This window comes from Siniperca chuatsi, linkage group LG11 (assembly GCF_020085105.1).
Source record: "Siniperca chuatsi isolate FFG_IHB_CAS linkage group LG11, ASM2008510v1, whole genome shotgun sequence".
NCBI lineage: Eukaryota > Metazoa > Chordata > Actinopteri > Centrarchiformes > Sinipercidae > Siniperca > Siniperca chuatsi.
In genome coordinates, this window is record NC_058052.1 from 8593255 (window position 1) to 8618107 (window position 24853).

The 24853-nt window shown below is 43.9% G+C and overlaps 1 protein-coding gene across 3 annotated transcripts; it reads right to left on the minus strand.

The window, feature by feature from the left end:
* Positions 1-1615: 1615 nt before the first annotated feature.
* smoc2 (SPARC related modular calcium binding 2) lies at positions 1616-24650 on the minus strand. 3 transcript variants are annotated; one of them, XM_044215517.1, is made up of 13 exons: positions 23585-24650; positions 17854-18016; positions 15609-15715; positions 15305-15404; positions 14558-14602; positions 12149-12229; positions 10602-10676; positions 8786-8972; positions 7830-7912; positions 3934-4033; positions 3473-3720; positions 2650-2687; positions 1616-2166 (listed from the first exon to the last, which is right to left on the minus strand). In XM_044215517.1, the coding sequence occupies exons 1-13, from the start codon at positions 23657-23659 to the stop codon at positions 2143-2145; spliced, it is 1326 nt and encodes a 441-aa protein (XP_044071452.1). In that variant the 5' UTR covers positions 23660-24650; the 3' UTR covers positions 1616-2142. The 3 variants fall into 3 exon arrangements, with proteins under 3 accessions (XP_044071452.1, XP_044071454.1, XP_044071453.1); XM_044215519.1 differs by having other exon boundaries at positions 12149-12196; positions 14567-14602; positions 23585-24647; XM_044215518.1 differs by having other exon boundaries at positions 12149-12196; positions 23585-24640.
* Between the last annotated feature and the right edge of the window lie 203 nt (positions 24651-24853).

Consider the following 24853-nt stretch of genomic DNA (forward strand, 5'->3'; position numbering starts at 1 on the left):
TTGCCCATTAAAGCACACAAACTGTGCCCACAAATCCCGCTCAATGGTATCTCTGTGCTCACGGAGAGTGTTTGTGCATGTGTGAGTGAGAGAAGTGAGGAAGCAGGACTGAGGAGCAGGAGAGGGGGAGGCCTTGCCAATCTTGAGACAGTCCTGGTAACTGGGCCAAAAGGTTTGGATGCGTTTCTTCAGTTCAGGCAAGAGTCCAAGCCAACAGGGGAACATATTCGGAAAACCATGCCTTGACATCCAGCCAAATTGTAAAAGGTGTTTACGTGCATCTCAGCCCAGGGGAGTAGAAATCACACATGACAAGGCTTTAGCATTGTGTTGGGTGGAGGTTGGAGCTTCAGCAGCAGTCGAGGGATTGGATAGAGGTCTAGGTGAAGGTTGGTGAGTTTGTCGGATGAGGAGAGCAGCAGCAGTAAGGTGTAGCTTCTGCACTGCTACACCTGTAACCAGCACTGCCACTTTAACAGATTACATGGCTGTTTGGGAAAAGCAAATGTTGTTCTGGGCATGGGGCTAACAAGCACCTTCAGGGGATTTAGGCCAGGAACATGGGTGGAAATTAGGGATGTTGCAAAACGATGGAGCTGAATTGTGAGTTTATATGTATAGTGTTTTAGCAAGCAAATAAGGAACACTAAATTATTTTAAATTCATAGAAAGGCTTGGTTAACAGTATACTTTGGGTTTTTCTAGGGGATAATATCCCTACTGCATAGGACTTGTTGCTTCAGATTCAACATTTCCTTTGCTGTGGATGGAGAAAGTTCTTGAGAAGGTCATAGGTTATCCATCTCAAATCCACCATTTTAGAGCTGACAGTCATAATCTCTCCTCTGTGTTCCCCTGGGGTGTTAAAACCAGACCATTGGGCTGGATTATATCATAGAAAGGAGACCGATGTGTTAATCATAAATTAGAGGCTAAGCCTGAGTGAGCAGGTCAATCTGAGGTCAGTTGCTCAGCCCTATAGGGGACTTTCTGTGTGAACAGCCACAGTTTACCACTTAGTAGCCCCAACATAATCAGGCAGGAACAATGTACAGTAGTGTAATGTGTCAAGGCTGCCCTGAGTCAAATGTTGTTCTTTAAGAAAGAATCCATTCAAACCTCACTGAATGTTCAAGTGTACATTTACTGTATACATTTAAGTATACCTTATGCAAATACACATGTTCACACACACACACACACTGGCTCATATAACGCCCTTTTAATGGGCACTCATACTACACACAGCCGAGATTGGTCCATTTATCTGTCTTCAGCTTACGTGGGAAATCTGTGATGAGAACAGAAATAAGTACCATCCGTTTTTCCAATTCTAAAATGTTTCCTCAGGGGAATTGGCAAGCTGTCTGAAAATGGGATGATGATACATGACCTTTGCTATGTATGACTAATACTTGGCTCCTAAAGACTGTGTCAACAAGGTGTTTTATTAAAGACACAGCAAGAAAACACAAAATGGCAAAGGCATTACAAGTTTTATATAATAAGAAGGAAAATATAGAAGACTAATTGGATTAGAGAGAAACAAAGGAATTTGCTGATCCAATTAACCTTCTTTGACACTTAAATACTGGCAGACCCACAGAGAACAAAATGTATAAAAGAGTTCTTTATTTCTAATAAACATGAATACATGTGAACATTGAGGACATTTTTATGATGTATGTTTAAAACATTCTTGCAAACTGCTGTACAAAGCCCAAAAAGAGATGTTAAGGTCAGTACATAAGAGATGGTATGGTCTAAGTTATTGTAGCTGTGTGTAGCAAACCAGCCATATATCCATATAACATCATCAACGTGAGAGGAAAAGTACACTGGGGGAAGGGGCACAAAATGCAACATCAAACATGAAAACTTGTACAACTCTGAAAAGTATGCTTTTTAGACACACAAAGGACACATACATTGTATGTGTTAAATATTTTTTGTTTGTCAGGACATAAAAAGCTAACTACATCATTCACAGATTCAGCAGTCTGTTTAAATTAAAAACCTTATTTCTACAAAGTGAATTTACATTTTTTTTTTAAAGTACAAAGTGCAAATACTATGGTTTCCATTATTGCCGATTGGTGAGGGCAGATTCTCCATGCGGGAGGGGAAATCTCAGATGCTGGCTTAGCCTTGCTTCTTCGAGGGATTCTGAGGAGAGGAAATTAGAGTGACATGAGTTTGACATATGCCTTTGTTTCTTTGTACTTAGTCTGACAACTTGTTTAATGACTGTATATTCCTGCCTCAGTCAACACTAACAGAGATAAAACAATATTACAGTCAGACTTTAGATGAACCACCAATTTCTCTTACAGCCATTTTATCCACTAGGGAAATGCGGCTGTGACTTAGAGGTAGAGCTGGTCGCCCACTAATCGGAAGATCAGTGGTTCAATCCCGGCTTCCCCCAGCCCGTATGTCGAAGTGTCCTTGGGCAAGATACTGAACCCCAGATTGCTCGGTTTGTGAGTTTGTGTGAATGACTAGTTTCTTTCTGATGAGCAGTTGGCACCTTGCATGGTAGCCTCTCCCATCAGTGTATGAAGTGCTTCGAGTGATTGGGAAGACTAGAAAGGCACTATACAAGTATAGTCCATTTTTCCTTTAGTATGGGAGGAGTAGTTTACTTACTGGTTTACTGGAAGGTAAGCCTTCTCCTGGTTTGGCCACTGTGAGACAAAAAGTGATATAAACCTTAACAACCACAAAATGAGGAATATTGCAGGTCAGTTGAAGCGCCAAATCTTTGTCTCCACAAAGTACAATGGACCCTTCAATACACACTGTCCCCTTAGTGTTGCTACACTTGTCAAGCTTTCTAATCTAGCACTGTATGCAAGTCACAATGATACCAGTGGCAGACTTAACACTCAAAAATCTTAGTAATTTTCGAACCAATGGGTCCTTGATTTCAAGAGCAGGCTTCTTATTTCTAGCTGGCAACCGTCAATTTTGCCAGCTGAAGTGACAGAGGTTGCAAGCAGATTCTATTAGCTGTAGTTAGCTAGCTACTTACTGTTAGCTCCATCAGTTGGTTTTCAGTGTTTCCGGATAACTCGCATGGAAATGAAAAACCTTAAATATGCAGATGATGGCCACATACAGTACATGATATCATGCTAATCCAGTGCTGTAATGATGCAAAAACGACAAGATACTGTTACTTACTCCATTACTGACACTTTGCTATTTTTGGTTTTGAAAAGCTGATACAAAAGCTCCAAACTTTTAGCAGCCCCATGTGCAACGGTTCGGCATGTGGACAAATCCAAAGCTTGACTGTGCCTAGTTACGTAGGCTAAACTATGATTGGACAATTTCTGTTTGTTAATTGTTAAAAATTCTAATTTACTATCTGACTGCCATGATTATTATATTTTATCTATCAATATGTAAGTTTGAAGATTTGGTGCAAGAGACTACATTTAGACATTAGTTAGGTTGTTCAGCTCACCCTCTTCTTTGGTCACCCCGAGGCAACCAATCAGCTCCTGCAGAGACAGCGCCTTGTCATTGCTGATGTCGCAGTACTCCACAAACTTCTTCACACACTTCTTTGGCTTGGATTTCTTGCGCAGGAAGCGTTTGAAAGGCTTGATCTCCTTCTTTCCAATGTCCCCACTGGAGTTTTTGTCCAGTTGACTGAAATACCAGTGGACCACCCTCTCCTCCAGGGTGTGGCTGGGGTCGGGCTCGGCCATCCTTAATGAGAGATATCAATTCGTTATTCGTTATTCGTTATTCGATATCAATTAGTTAATCAGCTAATAATCGCCTCTCCATCACTTCATCCAACTGTCTAAAAGCTGTCTGTCTGTAGCACAGAATACGTTTGTGCCTTTCTGGTAAATGACTGAACCCATTGATGTTCATCAATAATCGGAAGATGAACAAATCCACTTTCAAATGTCATACCTTCCTGCGGACGCTGGATCTGTGACAGCGTGCACCATGTCTGTTGACAGCGCGTCAAGAACACTTGTCAGGAACTCTGTTTTCTTTGCCCCAGGACAGCCTGGAAAATAAACCACAGATACCTGAATGAGCGTATGTATGCATTATGCAGTTCATATGGAAGTGAGTGTACGAATAAGTCAGCAAACAGAAAAATGATCCCCCTGTCAACTGCATTACAACAATGTGGAACGCTACCGTCATAGGTGGCCTAATAAATGTTTTGGGAGGGACGCTATGTAACAAGCTGCGTAATTTTAACATGAACAGCACATAAAGATGGCAGAGGAGAAAATAAACCCAAACAGGACTCTCACAGTTGGGTTTTACTCCCTCTCATAAAGTGTCAGACCTCCCCTCATCTGGAGGAGGAAGAGGGTACCTGCCAATCATCCTGGAGGCCCCTGAGTGGTTTTGACAGCTGGAGCACAGACGATGTTACTGAACATTGTATGTGTGGACAAGAGGCTCCATACAGCACCTGAGACACACCTGAGACATCAAGGGGACCAAAAACAGTCCTGACAGACACATTGTTACATAGGATTTTGTCTGAGGGATGTCTGATTTAAAGGTATGCATCGAGAGACCGACACAACTCAACACCAGATCTTCAGTGTGTGGTGGGATTACTATTTGAAATGTCAGCCAGACAAGAGACTGATATAATTAGCCCATAAATCTATAACGTAAAATCTATCATCAACTACCCAACTAAAACCAACAGAGAAGCATTATTAGATGCAGAATGACAGGAAAAAAATTTAGTGACAACTGGGGTGGAATGACCCTAATGATAGTAATTGTCTGTTAGGCCATATAGTTTTAAGAGTGAGGAGGCCAGGGTTGTTCTGGAAGAGCTGAAGGCTACGGCGGCCTGAGAGATTCCTGGATTCCTCTCTCAGCTCTCCTCTGCTTTCTCACAGTCCAGCTTCCCTCTGCTATTCTCCCTGTGGAGAAGAAGAAATTCTCCGCAGTTTGCTACTTTTATGGCCCAGGCCTGCGGGGCCAGATTCTCCTGTGTTGGAGATAATAGCATGCTTTGCCCCTCTCTAACAGGTGGCGACCAGAATCGGCATAAACACCCAGCACCCAGCCTCCACTCCACCTTTCCCAAGTAGTGCAGGGCTTTAGCAGCCTGCGCTGAGCGGAGGGTTGAAACATTCACATGTCCAAACTGTTCCACAGTCTTCTTTACATGCTGAACCGACTTGCACTTAAGTTTTAGTAGGCCCTCCCTGGCCCTAGCCCAGTAAAATATCTGACCCACCTGTTAATGGCCAAATCGGTGCCTTGTGGAGCCTCTTGTGGTAAATTAGTCTAGACAGTCACACAATTACACCCACAGAAGGCAAAGTGTTTTTATCTGGCTTCTGACTTAAGAGAGATTTGTGGGATGCAGTTGGACTTGTTTGAGGCTTAGTGTTTTTCATGGAGAGCACGCGTCCTCTCCGTAATGCTGCAGGAATCTGAGTGTGTCTGCAGTCCATTCAAATGGGAAGCCATCAGGTACAGCTCCAGTCCCTTCCTCTTGGCAGCAAAGGTTTTTCTTCTGGAGGTGGGACAGATCAGCTTCTGTCTGTCTGGACAGTTTAGCTGAGGGGCAGGGCACAAATGTTCCTGCTGTCATTCAAAGGAAATTGAGTCTGGACATTTTCCGTTCAGTTCAAGGCTACAGCAGTAAAAGCTGTGCTGTCTTATTCCATAATGATTATAATTATGTAATACCCAAATTTGACAGATGCAGGATGGCATCAAGCTGCAAGAGCGTCAAATGATTACATTTTTTCTTGTTGAAAAGCTAAGATCTGCACCACTATTCATATGCCTTCATATATCTGCTGCCTGTAAAAAGTTGGCCAGTAAGTGCATGTTTGCATGTGTGTGACCTGTGTGTTACTGTCATTAAGAAGCAGTGTTTTTCTATGGAGCCACATGGGGCAGAGCCCTGTCAGCACTCACAGCCGCAGCTCCCGATGGCTGCCCCAATGCTATCCCATGATCCCCGTCTGGGGAGAAAGCTAGCCAAATACTCCGCTTTCCTCTCTTGCCCCCTTCACGGCAACGTTCTCCTTTCTCGCATCTCGCCCCATAAACCTCTCAACACCAGCGCTTCAACAGCAAATGGGCTGCAGCAATGTGAAGGCAACATTTATAATTATCCCTGGTTCATACAGTAACAGGGTTTACAGCCTCTGACGCAATTGCTCATAAAGAAAACAAGATGCTGTTTTTTGACTGTGTCCCAGTGTATTTCATAATTGGCAACCTGGCTGATATGGTGCAGGTTTTTTTTTGACAGGTTTAGAATGAAGTCTGTGTACTCATGCGAGCGTCTGTGTTAGGTGATTGCATGGCTGAATAAGTACATTGTTTTCTGTCCTACCACTACGTGTTCAGGAGGTGTTTGGTTGGGCTTGAGATCTTTCTCATGGGATAGTTGTGGCTGTTTTCCACCCTATCGCCACCTCACACTTTCTGCTGACAGTTATACACTGTAATTATTCCTGCTCAATATCTTAGCAATAATACACACCACCAGTGCCACTGGAAGGCAAAGATGAGTAACATTTGTTAGTCCAAGGAGCTTTCATCTGTGACTGTCGATCCTCACTGCTTTATACACACTGTACAAGAGACCTCGATGCCAGAGCAGAGACTGTTCTGCTGCTAAATGCAGCACCTGCGAGCAGAGAGCACAGCTCTGGCCCAGCACACTGTTACATAAACAGCTGTGGATGGGACGGGAACAGTGGCAGCTCTGTTCATATGCTGCTGGATTATTAACATGTTTACCAAACCACCAAAAAACAGTTAATTTGCCAAGCACCGCTCAGCTTTAAACTGTGATTTGGTTGTATGCCGCACCAGAAAGCTATAACTCTACTTTGCCTATCATTGGTTTTATGATGAGGATGAGCCATACAATTAGTGATAAAATTAAATATGAGGATATTTATCATCTAGTATTTATAAATGTGATGAAAACAAAGGTGAATGCATTTCATCCACTGCACTGTAAAATAAATTGGAAAAACTGGAAGCAGCTCACCAAAATCAGAAATCATGACAGTTTGGGAAACAGTTTCAACCATTATTTTCATTTTCACATTAAAATAAATGCTTTCTGCATTAAGCTAGATGTGTTCAAAATTGGTTTAATCAAGTCAATTCATGTTTGCAATGCCATGTGGGCTAAGTTGTAAAGCTGAGCAGAGTGCTTGTGACCCTCTATATCAGAAATTAGATCAGTAGGTGGAATGATATGATGCCATAGTTTTAGTTCAGTTTAGTACAGTTTAGTTCTATCCATTTGTAAATACCACTCAAATATATTAGCATTTTAATTCTGCAGTTTTGAAGTGTCAAATAGCCACCTAACACAGCAAACACAGTCTCACCTGTAACTAAGCCCACCCCATGACCACCACCCTCAAACTCCTCTCCCACCCTCAATTTACTTATCTACACTGTTGTCAGCCTTTCTATCACTACCTGTCTCAGGCATCCTATTATCCATTATCTCTACCTCTCCTGCCTGCTGTTTCTCCTCCATGCTATCATCCCACTATCCCCCATCTCCCGTGTCAGTTGAAGATTAATCCTCCCCCCGATCCGTCTCTGTCTCCTTGCTTATTGACCAGTGAGGGGCAGTATCTGGCAATCCTCAACTCTTTATCAATCCTTTCCTTGACCAACAGTGCTAATGATGTCAACAAACACACACACACATACTTGCACTGTTATCGCAACCTTGGAAGCGCGGCAGCAGTTGGAGGCCGACTGCTGAAGAACTTCACCATGTGGTCTGAACAAAGAGGAAAAACAGAGACTGAGTCCAGTCTTTAGAGTGCTACCTTGGAGATGTCTGCTCCTATAATGGTCCTTAGGTTTAGTAGGGTGGGCCCTGGCATTGCCATCGCACTTTGGCTGTTCGTACCTGTGACAGAAAATACACCATGTGAGAAAATGCCAATTCATTCAAAGTGAAAAGGGTGAAAGGGATTGATGATATGATATGTTTTCCAATTACCCCTGTACAGTTAAATCTTAGGGATTCAAATAATTGTTTTGTGGCAAACCAGATGCTGTGAAACACATCCAAAAAGAGGGGAGGGATTTGGGGCTGGTATGAGGACAGAAAGGGGAGGGAGGGTGAGAAGGAGAGAGAAGGAGGGAGAGAGGCATTCAGGCAGACAGGGAGCATGGGACACAAGGAAGCTTTCACAGCCTCCCTTGGAGAGCCAGCAGAGCCCCGATTGCTGCACTGCGACTGGGCCAAACGCTGGCCTGGGACAATGAGAGAGAAGGGGGAAAATCCAGGCTTCCATATGTGTGCTAATGTGCTGTCTGGCACTCTGCCTGAAGCCTTGTTAATCTGATACCCAGACTCGCTGCTCAACAAGAGAGTACCAGTGCCCCACTCTGCCAGCCTGACTGACCTCTGACCTGCCACTCACCAGACCACTGAGTCACTCTGTCTCATCGGCAATGGAGAAGTCTGTCTGCCTGCTTATGTCAGACTGCATTTTCTGAGTCTCAAATGAAGAAGCTTCTTTTTGTTGTCTGAAAGTTGCTTTATTTCTAACAATTTCTTCTAAATAGAGAATCTCCTGTAAAGTTTGCATGGTTGCAGACCTTCATATGTTCAGCCACTCACTATGATCACTTACCTGCTTTGTGTAACAACTGTCTGGTTTGCTTACCACAAAGAACCGAGCAACACATTCCAAGAAACTTTGTAAATTACCATAACTAAGCCCCCAAATGGCCATATAACGCCTGAGTTTTGCATAGGTGAAGTCTCTCCCACCTGGTGGAGGTCCCAGGTATGGGCCGTCCGGTGTCCACCAGCACACACCAGCAGTAGCCGGTGGAGGGGTGGCATTGGACCGGCTTGTACAGTCCTCCTTGGGCACAGTCTGGTACGAATACAGCATCGTTCTTGTGTTGCCTCGCCTCTTCCTGGGCAGACTGCTGCTCCTGGTCACATGATGAGGCTGGAAAGAGGGGTCAGAGGTTATACAGGAATCAGCAGAAGCGTGAGTGGATTGGTCATACAAACACACACACACACACACACACACACACACACACACACACACACACACTGTCAGTAAAGAGAGCATTCACTTAGGTGGTCTAGAGAGTGTGACTTGGCAAATACATGCCCCAGACACACACTCAATGAGAAGAAGAGGGTTTGTTTAAAGTTAAAAATAAGAGTCACTCCTTACCAGATCTAGCTAACACATTTTGGATTTATACAATATACAGTATGTTTGAATTCATTTCTTTCTCATTACACTCTAAGCATTGCTAAGACATCCCTGAAGAGGAGGAGGAGGAGGATGGAGCGCTGGAAGGGAGACAATTGGGTGGAGGATGAGCGCTTGGAGACTGTGTGTATAGACTGCTATATCAACCCCCATGGCACTGTTTACAGACATTAACGGGCTAATGACTAAGTACAGCTCCCTATGCCCCAAGTTAAGTAAATATTTGGACACTCAACTGCCCTCTGTGGATGTGTGTGACAGAGAGAGAAACAGACAAGACAAAAGCAGAAAAGTGGTCAGTTGGGCCTTTGCCTTCATACACCAACACACACTGACACACTACTGCAGGGTACTGTAAAGTACCAGGGATCTATATGTTTACATGTTCAAAATTTCCAGAGAAAAACGCAGTGCCTCATGATCCTTTCTTTTATCCATATGTACAGAGGATGCAGCGGCCTCATTGGGAGAAAGATGGGGTTTTGCAAAGCCTCAGCAGGATTTAATCAGACTTTTTTTCTGTGCAGCAGCCTCCTTCTCTGCTGTGCAGCTCTCCAACAGAGATTTGAGCATTAAACTCAGGGATGAAAGTAGAGCTCTTCTGTCCATGAGGGCTTTCATCACCAATCTCTCTCTCTCTTTGCTGCCTGCCTCAAGGCTCGGAAGCTACTGTGGGATTATGCATATCCCTTTTCTTTGTTTATTTTCATTAGAGATCTTTACCCACACAAAAGAGACCAAATGAAATGCCTCCCCGCTTTCTCAACCGACTCTCTTCGCTCCAGTTCCTCCGTATGGGCTCTCTTTGTTGGGACGGGTGTTTTTTTTTTCACCCCAATACCCCAAAGAGCACATGGTAATCAAAACCATCAATGCTGCATTTCTCAGGCTTTTTTTATTGGTTGTAAATTATGATAATGGGATTCACACACACATGCACACAGGGTTCTCATCTCTAGGCTGGCCTCAAAATAGCATTGTTTTATGCAGAAAGAAACATATTTGCCCAAAGAGCAAAGAGGCAACTGATCTGTACAATAAGATAAACGTGTAAGACGAGACCAGAACGGACCAGCCAGAAGAATAGGAGATCCTGTGTTTCTGCCATGTGCTGCAAATTACAGATACACTGCAACACGAAGAACCAAAGAGAAGCAGATCCTCAAAGCCTGACGCACTCCAACACCAAGATGTATTGGTTTCACAACCCACCATCTGTCCTTAAAAGACAGGAACAGCCTCAAACCATGATTGCTCATACAAGTAGGAAAAACACAGAGCGTGCTTTCAGTTGAGGTTTGCAAACACCCGATCGCCGTCATTAAAGAAAAAGTGGTCTTTGAAACTCACATGGTGCTCTGGTTCTATTGTTCTGTCGGCTGCGAACCTGCTCCGTCCACAGAGTTGGATACTGGGAAATGATGTCTGAAAGAAATCACCAAGACAGCTTTATTAGCTTCAATCGAAAACACACTCGTAAATCATCTGAGCCAAACCTGGTGGCTCCAAAAATCACAGACTGTAAAATGAACATCAAGGTTATCGTATCTCAAACTGCTGCAGTGGAGGTGGAAAGTAAATTGCATATGACAGCTGTGACCAGAAATATAGCAGCAAAAAGAGAGGTAGGTAAACTATGACTATGAGTCTCCTCCTGTCACAGTAACATGAAATCATACAACACTACTTCTTTCAAAATATAAAAGGCTAATAAAAGTGTTAAAATGCAACTTTGCTTCCCATTCACAGTGATGGTTTATCTTTATTGAGCTAGAAATGTAGCAAGTTGTTTTCTCTGCCACTTGGAGTGTAAATCAAGTGAATGTAGCAATATCGCAATATACAAATATTCCATTACAAGTAAAAATACTGCATTCAGAATTTAGAGCACAGATGTATTGGCAGCAAAATATACTTAAGTATCAAAAGTAAAAGAACGCTTTAGGCAGATTTCAGAGGTTTATATTACTATATATTATATTATTGCATTATAATTATTGATGCAATAACATGTAAGCATTTTGATATAGTAGCTGGCCTAACTGGAGCTGATGTTAACTACTTCATATTGTGTTGGGTATTTTTATCTATCAATGCATCATATTTTAAAGATAATGATATGTTTTATGTGAAACATTTTAATATGTAAAGTAACAAGTAACTAGAGCTGTCAGATAATTAAGTGGAGTAAAAAGTACTATATTTGCCTCCAAAATGTAGTGGAGTACAAGTATAGAAATTAGCATAAAAAGGAATACCTCAAGTAGAGTACAAGTACCTAAAGACTGTACTTAGGTACAGTTCGTGAGTAAATGTACTTTTGAAAGAAGAAATAACACATTATTCTCCTTCAAATGAGAAGTTGAATTCCTAAGCTTTTTATTACTTAACAACTTTGCTCAAATTAACACTCATGCGCTTTGTTGTTAGCTTTCTTGTTCTGGTATGACCAGTAGCTTATGATGGCTTGCTAATGGTAGCAAACTTAAGATGCATATTGCTGTATAACGGACATTACTGAGTAAATTTGCTAGCTTGATGACTCTTCTTTACTTGTGCTACTGTTACACTATATTTTAGCATGTACTAATATCCTGGAATTGTCATTTGTGGCCACAATGACCGCAATTCAACAAAACATAGTCTGGCTTTGACATCAAATGTATGGGGAAAAAAGAGCAAAAAACACAACTCATGGTTAAAGTGCCCTTTTAGTTTTCTCTTATCACATATTCCCTGATGACCTTTTTTAAAGCATGATGCTGTAACTGCCTCATGTGCAGGCTCCTTTTCCCTTTTAAGGATGATATGCTTTTGAGTCAGTCAGTGGTGTCTCAGTAAGCACAGGTGCAGTATCAAACATTTTTTTACTCACAGTCTGACGGATAAGAGCTCACCTTCTTCATCGGCAGCAGGCTGTGGATCCACCACTAGGCCAGTCTCATCTGCATTTAGAATGGAGAATATTTGCAAGGAGACTACAATTACGAGAGTAAGCTAGATTAGAGAAAACTTAACTATGTAAGATTTGCACTTTGCCCGGCCAAGAAAGATGGAGACAGAAGTAGAAAGGTGAGGAGAATGAGAAAGAGAGAGAGAGAGAGAGAGAGAGAGAGAGAGAGAGAGAGAGAGAGAGAGAGAGTGTGTGTGTGTTGAAAGCTGAGAGAGGTGACTAAGAGTAAGAGTAGAGAGGAGGAAAATCAGAACTATAGTGGTCATATATTCCCATGGTTTCACTTCATGCAACAAGGGAGATCATTATGCTATGGAGGACAGATTGAGGTCAGTTAAAATGACTGAGGAGAGGATGAGGACCAGTTGTCCCTGATGTTCTTCTCCATCCTTCCATTGCCTGCATTTGAGTCATGAGAGCTGTGTGAAGGTGGGAGAGACACAAGAGGTGAAGAATGCAGTAGTCAAGTCTGAGACAAGCCAATTAACAGTGAGAGAATAGAGCTTGGTGTTTGTTTGCTCTCTGTTTGTTTGTTTGATTTGCGGCAGGAGGGAGACAGGGATGGAGGTTTTGAGCCGCTTAGGGTGAAACCACGGCCGTAGGTGTGGTTAACCTCAGTGTGGGTCACTCTTTCTGCTCAAAGTAAAGCTCTGTTAATGCATGAGTCAAGGCATATCTAATGGGCGGCTCCACAAACAGGGATTAAGTTTAAACTTCTTTTCTTTAACAATGAATTCTCCATTGCAAAATCAGGATTTTACATTTAATGCAAGTTTGTTATGCCAGCCATTCATCTACTCGAGCATGCTTGGTGGATAAAAATATATACAGTCGGTGTGGCGGACTGAGGCAGACATGTTATTACTCTGCTCACTTAACGGATGGAAATGCCATTTCAAAAAGTGTATTTATGATTCGGATTTACGATAAACCACTAATGACCTATCTTTACTTTGCGGCCTTTTACATGACTGTAACACCTCTTTTAGCATCTGCCAGGAAACCCCTGCGCTATTTGTGGTCATACGGCATTAGTTTAACTGCTGTTTGTCATTCGTCAGCTGCATGTGATTCCAGCATGTGAATGAATTTGTCAAGTCAAGCAGCAGAAATGGGTTTATGGTAAAGCATTTGGTGTTTAACATTACCAATATTCTGATAATAAAAGTGCAGCGATGGCCACTGTGGAATGCTTAGACACTGATGGGCTTCTGCTGAATCAAAATATTGATGCAATCACTGCTATTTTCAGAGCTGGCACACCACAAATCTACAGTTTATTCTGCTTTTCACCACCCTGTTTATCCAACCAGTTCAGAATGAACCACAACCCCCCCCTCCACCTCCTTTCCTCCCTCTTTCCCTCTCCCACCATCCCTCCTCCTCTCTCAAATTTTGCATTCCCACTTGATCTATGTGTAATGAGTTGGCCGGGCTCAGACAGACACTACCGAGACTGTTTACAGAGAGAGAGGCGCAGAAGTAAATGTCACACTGACAGGAATAACCCATGTGACAAACAGTTGATGTATACACACTTTCTCTCTCTCTCTCTCTCACACTCATACACACATCCATGCATGCAAACACACACATATGCACGCACACACACACACACACACACACACACACACACACACACACAATCACATAAGGAATCAATCGGAGTCAACCCAAATTACACTTTTTCTTTGTGAGCCTTCAAATCACATCAGTTAAACAAATCGTCTCTTACGAGATGAGAGCAAGATATACAATATCTGGAGTGGAGCCGGAGGGACTCTTAGTGGTTCTATATCTGGAAGAGGGTAGATGTTGATGAGAGACAGAGTGAAAGTAGAGTGGAGGATAAAGTGTGAACATTTCCTTGTATCTTATGACACTATTGCTGAAAAAGAACAAAGACCAAGCGAGATAAAGTTAGAGAAGAAGAGCTCATAAGTCAGATAAGTCAGTTTTCCTCCATTCTGGCTGCTCCCTGGCCGTTTGGCTGCCTGGTAAAGACAGCAGGCGGTTATAGGCGCTGTAGCTGCTGGCGGTGTGCATTAAAGCTCACCACAGCCTCTCTCCTTAGAGTTGTTACTCAGTAACAGACTGCTTTTATATCAGCCTTCAGGCTGCTCGCACTCTCTCAAATTGACAAAATATTAGAAAGGCATGCCTTAACAGGCGACCCACCCTGCACATCTCCAACACAGATGCAGGCAAACAGACAGAGATACAAGTGAATACACACACACATGTACATGCATGCTTAGATGGGTACACACAGGACAAACACGAAAGTACACATGCATATATAAAGGAGTCAATGTGCCCCTGAGAATGAATTTTTCTTCAATTAAAGTCTCACCTGCTTTACCTGGCTCTCTTGTAGTAGCTCTCTCTTGTTTTGAACCTGAAAAGCAACAGGTTCAAATTAATTAAAAATTCACCACCACAAACCCTTTTCATGTTATCCTCAATAATGCTTAAAAAACATAAGGAGTAAGTAAGGAGTGAATCACTGTGGAAAACTCTTTTCTGCCTTTTTATTTTCAGATGTTATTAATTTATTTGAAGTGCATGTCGATGGCGATGTACAACTACTGCTGCTACTTCTGGAGCTTTCTCACTATTGAGACAGCAGCAGCAACTTCCGAGGCAGCCCCACAGAGACGCACAGGGAGGACATGTGGCATTGGTTATTTGATTGTTTGGCAGATGCCATCCTCCAAGAACAATTACATTCCTTACAGTTTAACTTTGTTGCTCAACTCTGCAGCAGGGATTTTCTACTAGGTTTATTTACACCGCAGCCCCATGCCTTGAGCAACGCTCAGTCCTCGGGTGGCCCTCAAACCCTGTGGCTGTCAGTCCAGTCACTGACCACTTTCCCACAGGGCTGAAGATTACACCCCCCACAAACACGGAATACCATGCTTTTCTGTGTTGAATTCAATCTATCATAATTTCTTCACAAAATTACAGAAACCGCATTCTAGTACAAATCAGCCATTTTAAATGTCATACATTGGGCTTATTACAAAATGAGATGCATGTACTAGTGCGCTGAACTGCAAACACGGTGTGCAAGACAGGTTGCTGGGGTTTTACCCACCTTGGCATCGAGGTTTTTTATTGGCCACTGCTGAGCCACTGATGGGTCGGCCATTGGGGTTGACACACCAACAGTATCCAGTGTAGCTGTGGCACTGAACCTGTAATCATAACAGCATGTAAACACAAAGTCAGCACAAATTAAACCAGGATCTGTAAGAATTAAATGTGAATTCATGCAGGAGAAAAGAGCACTTCTTGCAAAAAGTGGACTCTTGGTGCAAAAGAGTTACTGTGGTCTCCCTAGTCTAGTGCCTTGCCTCATATTCAAAACAAGTATCATTTGTGTTGTGTTTTTTTGTTACCTCACTATACGTGCCATCAGGGTTGCATACAGGCACAAAGACCTGCGGGAAGAGCTTCTTGGCCTGCTGCTCTGTGTACTTCTTCTCTGCTACACATCTGGATGTATCTGAGGAGCACCACAAATCACCAGAATCACTACACACAGAGACTCATGATTCAACCCACAGCTCAACTATTTTCTTATGCTGCACAATGAATACACTATGAAACCAACATACTTAAAAAGTCAGTAGAAGATGTTGAATCTCACAGATGATGAAAAATGAAAGAAAAATGCAGGGAGAGAGGAGAGACGGAGGGGAAACAATTCAAGACATTTCGGAAGCGGCAGATACTTGTGTGGCTGGGAATAGAACCAACACCCCCTTTCTTATTAGGAGCAAGTCAGGCAAGCCTGCACAGTGCCTGGTGGTAAAGCCATTACTGAGCGTGGCAGCTCGTGCTGCTCCTGAAGAACATTCCAGTCACCCAAGAAAAGGGCTGATGCACAGGGAAAACCTGACCCTTCCTTAATGTCTCTGAGTCTGTCTCACTCTCCTCGTAAACCTCGACCGTCTCCTCAGTTCAGCCCGAGCTGTCCTCTAACTATTTCTGATATAAATGTGGGTTAGCAACTTTTCACCTATGTGCACCTCAAGTCTTTTCACATCCCTCTGTCAGAGCCATGGCTCATCCTGTCATTCCACAGCTGCTTCATCTCACCTGGCCAACAGCACAAGCTGTGCAAACTCTCAGGAAATGTTGGGCAGCGATGGGTTTGATGGTAACTTGGTATGACACATTAGCTGCCATGCAGTGCCTGTCTGGCTGGCAGGTTCAAATCACATTAAAACAATGACTCATGCTAGGCTTAAAAACGTTCACCAGTTTGGTCAGGAGGCTGCATGTCGCTGGCATGGCTTACAGTAGATTGTCCATTAGACACATGCAGGGGAATGTGCACTGGTTTCTCTCAGTATAGTGTGTGTGTGTGTGTGTGTGTGTGTCACTGTCACTGGCGAGGAGAGGGGGCAAGACGCTGGATGTTCCGGATGGAGGAAACCAGCAAGTTGAGGAGCTCTAAAGTTAGCTCCAGTGGAAAAACCCAAAACCATCATCCTTCTCCAGGGGGCTCCGACCAAAAAGCTGACTGGAAAAAATGACAGGACACTTGAATCATCTGAGAGCAGTGATAGAAAACAAATGTGGTGCCAGTCTCACCATCCTTAAACACAATCCCATCTCTGTGCTTTTAGGCCAGACCGGCCCTCTGCTTTATTTCGGCTGCTGACTCGGCTGCTGCTGCTGTGTCTTTCACCCCGGCCGTCCAGAAGCAGAGGGGGGTCCGAACTCTTATAGACCCGATGTTATTGACGCATACAATACGACTTTCATGGACTCTCGTCCCTTTCAGCTTCCTAGCTGGAATCCTCTATTCTGTGTCCCGGCGCTGTCCGCCACATCCAGATGTCTGCTTAGAGACGTTGTCATAGAGACCCAGCACGGGCATAAAATCGTGGAATGCTTTTCCATCATATGAGAACTTCTTTTTAAGCAAACCCTTTCGCTCAAGCTCCCCGCATTAGTGATCTAATATTATAATGTGTAAGAATGGGGCATTGTCCCCAGTCTGTAGAGCGATGAACTAGCAGTATAGAGTTAGTGAGTGGGGCGGGGGTGAGAGGGTTCGGAGCGGCAGCATTGGGGTGTATGGGTGCTTCCTTCCAGCAAGGACTAACAATGCGGGAGTCTGTGAGCTGCCTGACCTCACTGGCTCTCCTTCCCCTTTTGCCTTTTATCTCCAGCCTTCCATCGGTCACATACATACAGCTTTACATCTAGTATGATGAAAATGAGACCATTAATTCTTGTCAAGATATTTCATTCAAATGCCCTCGCCTCTGCATAATAATTTGATTTCAGAGAGCTGAGGCCATTTCAAATCAACAAGGAATTCGTTGGTCCCATGATGCTGTAACAAAGCATCCTTAAGTTAACAAAAATATACACTGACAAATGAACGTACATTTCCTTCATCAGTACAAATGGTGTGAAATTAACCAGCCAGGCAGCAGCAAGCCCCCCCAACCCACACACACACACACACACACACACACACTCTCTCACTGTGTCAGCCCCACTCGGCCTCCCAGCACTCAAAGAATCAATTATGCTGAAATGAATTTAACCCACAGGTTTCTACTGTGACCCCCTCTGCGCATTTAAGAGCGCCAGGCGGCGCTGAAGCGTGACTCATGACCTGACCTTTGCATGGCCCTCGGATGACCTCCAGCTGGGGGTCGCGGCACTTGGCTCGGAGGAACTCGCAGCGAGACGTGAAGGTCCTGCCGTCGGAGGCGCACAGGGGCTTGCGAGGAGCTGCGCTGCATTCCATGTTGCACTCCTTATCCTGATCCACCCGCAGGAACTGCAGAAGTGCGAAAGCAGGAGATAAGCAGAGAAAACATTTGTTAAATGAGCCATTTTTTGGGAATCAGTGAGCTCTGCACCAACACATTTTAATCTCCACAACAACAGGTGTGATTCTGGAGGGATTTATGAAGACTTGGGGTTGGAGCTTGTGTTGGGGCAAATGCATTTTATAAAAACAGGCAGAGCAGCTGTCCATTGCAAAGTCACACAAATAGTTAATTCTGTTTCAAAACTTTTATCAGAGGTTCATAAGCAAGTGCACCATCCTTTTGTAAATACACAAGGGAAGCACTGAATAACAGTACAACGCAGAGACACAAAGATGAGGCAGTGTCAGTACAAGCCTGTCAGGGTGCAGCCATGCTCTGTCTTTGTCTAAAGGGCTGGAGAAGACTTAACTGACGCTTTCTCTTCTCTTTGTCTGTACCAACACCTGCACGGGTATTCACCTGGGATCGTTCCTGAGGATGTTTTACTCAGCCATGAAAAGAGAAACAAGGACGGAGACTCCTGGCTGAACGCATCGGATCACCTGCGTCAATGCCACCATTGTATCTGCCACTGTGGTATGAAACCCCCCGCGCCAGGCCACACAATGGGGCGGTGGTGGTGGTGAGAGGGGTGGCAACAAGCTGTGACTGCTACAATGAATGAAAAGACAGTGAATGATAGAGTGGCTGAATAAACTAGATGTCAGGGAGCTTTGTGCTGCTACAGTGCAAGTGTTGGGTTTTCATAAAGTTCATGTGATTCATTCAGTTTGGTGGAATAATGACCTGGGTTGAGCGGAAAAAAACAAACTCTATACCCATGCCTATGCAGGTGCCGTTTTCAGTCAGTCTTATCCAAAGATAAAAACCTCTCGGAACTCTACTTGTCTTCTCTTATAATGAAAATATTTGCACATATTCAGTTTTACTCTTTTGTTTTGTGATGTTTTTGTTCAGTTTTCAGTGGAAGCACAAATATCCAAAATCTGTCTGAATGCTCTCTCTGTCAACTATTCACAGCAGACACACAGATGCTTTCTCTCTTTCACTCACACACAAACACACACACACACACACACACACACACACACACACACACACACACACACACACACACACACTTACGTGGCAATCTGTGGCACAAAGCAGAGAATCAAAGCCCTCACTTAAAGGTAAGCCATAAAAATCTGTTACGAGTCATCAGAAGAAAGGGCATGGCAGAGATACAGAGAAAGAAGAAAAGACACACATCCATGAAAAGGGTGGGATGATCACCAATAAAAAAATTTGTTGTGTCTGACATCTTACAAATGAAGTGAGAAATGAGGTTTGGTGGCAGCCTCCTGCATTCAGACGAGCAGGGCTGCAGGGCTGCAGGGCTGCATGCACCTGGAAGAGGGTTGGAAGAGAAGGCAGCGCCGCCCTGGGCCACGGGGGGAGATACAGCCCACTCTGTCAACCCTGCTCATAAATCTTCCTCTGTGTGTGTGTGTGTGGGGGGGGGATCAGAGAGGAGAGGCCCGTTCAAACACATCGGAAGAGGAGCCGCAAGGGAGGGAAGCTGAGTCTTTTGGATTGAAATGAAATTTTTCAAAAACAAATTTTTTGCTCACCCTTTCTTCCTAGGCTTTTAAAAATGATGTGTTGTCATGAGAAGAACACAAAAAGTATCCTGACACTGCAGAGCTGGAAACACAAAAGCAGTGTCCAAGTCTCAACACTCATCCCTCATCTTTCTAGACAGAAATATGGTTAGTAATACATCTTCTTCATTTGGAAATAACAGAATATGAGTGAATGTTGTCTATTTCCAGTGGTTAACAGGAACTAATGAAGTATTTTCTTTAATTTGGGCAAGGAAAGACTTACAGTGATGTCTACAGCAGTGGACTACATATTTATCTTGGGATGTTATCCTGGGCATTTGGGACCCAACAAAAGGTCCCAAGATAAATCTAAGGGAGAATAGAAAAAAGGTTTATTTATTTTTTCTGACTTTTCTAAACAATTTTTGCTGTTCCTTGTGATATACTGGATCTATTTTGGGGCATTTTATGCCTATATTTTATCGCAACACAAGAAAAATCCCTTTCACATCCACATCAGGGCCATCATTTGTAATGACGGGTTACAAGCAGACATTACTTCAGTTGAAGGGGCACATTTTGGAGTTCTCTTTCTACAGCTACTCAATTCTTTGCCCATTTCTCCGTACCGACCGGGGGTCTAACATCTCCCTGCCCCTCCTTGTTAGTGTCTCTGAGTTTCTTGGATTGTTTGCATCATTGCATCTAACTGACAGTCTCCCGTTGGTACCCTCCCTCCCTCTCCCCTGTCCTCCCACACCAGTTATGACATCCCTCTGCAGCGGTGACCTCCTCTCACCCTCCACTCTGTCTCTCACAGCTCACCCCTTCACATAAAGTCCGGCAGGCGTGACAGGCTGGTCTGAGGATGGTTTTCGCAAAGACCGCAACCTTCCAAAGCCAATAACTGCTCTGATAGTGACTGAGTACATCCAGCCATGCTTGGTGGTGGACCGCCAGCCTCGCCACAGCCCACGCTGGCCACCCCAGTGCTCACACTACACCAGCATTATCAGCATCAGCCCCTGCAAGCCAGCAGATTGACAACCCAAACAGAGTTATTCAGCAGCCCAGCATCCTGCTAGATGTCCACTGTGCAGCACACAGCAGAGAGCCAAGTGCCTGCAAGTTTACGATAAAAGCTCCAAGAACACAGCATGGAAAAACAGTTAGCCATGAAATCAGCCACCCATGAAATCAACCACCCAGATTCACTATCAGACATCCAAAGTGTTTATTTCAAAGTCACAGTTAGCCACATTAAAGGAGGAGAACAAATAAGATGTGAAAGCCAGTGAGAGGAAGAAGCGTCAGAGACTAATGGTATGTTGAGGACCTCTTCCTCCTGTGTACTCCTAATGGTAGTTAGCTGTCTGCTGCAGATCTCTGTGTGTTTGGCCTGTGGTGATGGATGGGTGAGGCCAAGGCAGAGCCCTGACACTCCCCTGATGTCTCATTCCAGCCTCTCCAAGCCGGCACCATCGCCATGCACAGCAACACGGTGGAGAGTGATGGATGGCCTCCGCCTCAGCTACATGCAGCACAACCTTCCACCCTGATTTATCATAAAAGGAGACTCATACAAGACAGAACACATATTGTGACTCAAATCCATTTATTGCTCAAATCTTTTTCTTGTCTACTTCAAGACAGCTGGCTCTCACTTTTTCCTTCTCTTTATTTTGATCTTTCCTTTCATGATTTCTTGTTTTCTTTGCGTGATCTCTCTTGGAAGATGGTTTTTGCATCTGCTCAAATAATACAAGAGGTTGGCAAAGGAACAAGAGACAGGCGAGAGAGGGCGAGACGGGCGGAGTGTAAGGGAAATTATTTTTTTCCAAGACCAACCAGCATACAAATCAAATCCTATTACCTCCCCCTGGCTCTGCGGCATTGTGGGATTGAATGGAGTACGGAGGAGGCAAGCCTCCAGCAGAGAGCACATTGTAGGCTGATAAGGGCCTTCTGGGCTGGGAGGCCCCTGCTTCCAGCGCCCCGAGAGGCCCCTCACACCACGGCCCCGCAGGGTCAATGGGGGCCCCAGCTGAGAGCCGTGGCAAATGTGTTAAATGTCTTTCCTGCGTGGACGCTAGGATGCAAAGGGGATCATTAGTTTCCAGCATGGTGGAAAGGAAAGAAAGTGACAGCCTTTAACCAGGCTACTAACTCAATCAAAGGAAAAGGCATTTAATTGCTGTGAAAGTTGTTAAAAAGAAAGAGAGGTGGTGTGAAAGGCCGCTGATAATCATGTGAGGAAAAAAAATCTCTCTGGGCAGGTGCACAATTTTATGGACGCATAGGGGGCAATGGAGCCCATATGTTATACAAAAATTACTTTCTCCAGGTTTGAAAAAGAGGCAGCCAACATTCTATGCTCCCTCATCTTTTCACACACTATTTCCTTAAACCATGGAAAAAGTCTGCCTCATGAATAACCTGGGCAAATATCCCATAAATCTAACTGCCTGTTTGACCTCAAATATGCACAAAATATCACATGAAGACGTTTTCTTGAAACCAACAGTAACCTCTCCTGTGTCATTCAAACAATAAGCCATTAATCACTCACAAAGTGCAGTAAAAGTACAAGTTCATTGCTCCATGTGCTATTCCAGTAAGGACGGTCTAATGAACCACAGTATGACACAGACAAAGTTAGCATTGAAACATGCAATGAAATATGTTTCTCATTCTGACAGTCACATCCATGCTGTGTCATATCCATACACATTACAAACACAGCTGTATCTGTGTAACCTTTACATCAACTGAATATTACCACCCACTACACCTTAGTAAAGACACACTCATATTATCTGTACTCATACTCTGTGTGTGTAAATGTGTGTATCATGGTGAAAATTCAGTGGGAGCATCTGCTCAGTGCCACACTTCCTCCCACATTCCACAACTCCACAGTGCCGTCAGGGAGAAAGGATCTCCGACCCTTCACCTGCAGGTTAACGACTCGTGGCCATTTGTTTCCAGTTGGATATTAAGGCATCTTCACCCGAACCATAAATAATGGGGCTGGGGGAGGCGGCTGTCACATCAACCTCTAAATCAAGGGGTGAAGCCTCTGACAGTGCACATTCCGCTCCCTATTATCCCTCCTTTAGCACTGTACCTGCACTTGATCTTGGCCATGAAATTCCCCTTATCTGAGATGCACTTTCTCATGCAGTTTAAGGTAAAAAAAGACAGGATGCACTGCTCTGCTGCTGCTGTAAACAATGCCATGTGCTTTGGTGCAGCAGACCTGCTGACACTGGCAGAGTAGCCTTTACACAGCCTCTGGCACAACAAGAGTGAACAGGACGGAGGGGCAGACAAGCCGAGAAGCCAGTAGGCAGGTAAAGGCACTAAAAGCAATTCACAGTGGTGCTGCTAACAACTCACAGGCAAGCCAGCAGCTCTGCCATCGCAGACACTCTGTGGAGAGACCCTGAAAGACAGGGACATGGAGTTTTCACAACTCATGGAGAACACAGAGACCCCTTTTCCCAATGCAAACCACTCAACTTGATGATCTATTGAGTTTTAAATTCCATCTTATATTTAGCCTGAATTTGTGCCAGACATGGAACATATTCAAATAGTAAATCCTTCTTCTTTTGGAGAGAGATTATCATAAAAGTCCTAGTGTCGGGATGGGCCATAATGCTGTTAAGATGGATGATCTAAAATGTATCTATGTTTATTGATTATTTTCAAGATTAGAATATCTGAATATTAAAGTTAAAGCTCACAAGAAAGACATCACTGTTGATGAACGCCAGTCTTATGACCTTATTGACTTTAAAAAAAAGACCTGTTTCAGAACTACATTTCTGTCGTAAAAAAAAATTATTTGCCAGATTGTGTACCTTTCGGTCTTTCCAAATATTACGCACGGAACGCACAGGTATATCCTTCTCTTTAAAACCATCTTTTACACATGGCTATGAATGAGACGCATTCTGGGATTTATGTGTGTATTCTTCCTACCGTGAGAGCAGAGAACTTTTGAGCGCGTCCAGCGCACAGCAGACAGAGGAAGACCAGCAGCGGACAGACGCGCATCCTGACGCGGCGCGGCAATAAAATCTCCAAATTACGCACGGTCCAAAATTCACTCTGTGTTGCCTGGACTTCACCAAAGCGCAAAAACTGTCTGTCTCTGGAAGAATTTGGAAATGTTTAAAAATCCACAGTAGTTCTTGCGAAAAAATGTCAGTGGTTGAGAATGGGCTGCTGGTTTATTTCACTTCGTCTCCTTGGTTTCGTCTGCCAAACCGTTTGTGTAGACACTCTCCTTATTTCTGGCAGAGCGATAAACCCCCCCGTGTCCCTGACCTTTTCCCCTCCCTCGGTGCCTCGTCTCCCTTTTTCCCTCTCTCCAATTCGACTTCTTTTCTCCACACCCCCTCCCTCCACACTTGATTTTGTCGACTAGATCCCTTATCGGATGCAGGCAGTTCCCTAGCCGGTAGGTAGGTAGGTGTAGGTTTAGGTTTAGAGGGACTCCGTCCGCGAGGCACACGCGTCATGTATTCTTTTCTTTCAGCCTTTTTTCTTTTCCTTCTCCTTCTTAACCACAACAAGAAATCAAGAAATCTTTTTTTTCTCTAGAAGACCTTGTGATGATGTTCAATTTGCAAAGAGAGGAGGTGATCAGACCGGCTACTGTCTGCTGGGAGGGTCAGCAAGAAGAAGAAACGCAGTCTGCCACCCCCTACACACACACACACACACACACACACACACACACACACGAACTTCAATATACAATTTGGATTTTCTCGATTCTCTCTCAGCTTATAAAAACATTCTCTAAAGGAGGTTACACAAAGTCCTTAACACAATACACAAACAGATACGATACAATCTGGTAGTTAGGTTCAAAAAGCTAAAAAAGTTGCAATCTGCCCTTTTGATTGATCGCATATTGCACGCAAAGCAGTGGTCGCCAAACTTGTCTGATTAGTAATATTAAATGAGTACGATCAATATTGAAGCCAGATTTGGAGGGACCTGAACAATTTGGCGTTTATTCTTGATGCTCTTCTTGACAAGTCCATGGCCATCTGAGCCGTCTTTATTAAAGGAGAGCGGCACCGTGTGACTATGACGCCACCTAACGGTCTTTACAAGTAGTTACAAGTTCTCACGGCCCACTCGCCAGACATACTGACCCATCATCCCATTTTCACTTCTGTATTTACTTTATTATTATTATTGTTATCATTACTTTTTATCAGCTTTAGAATTATGCAT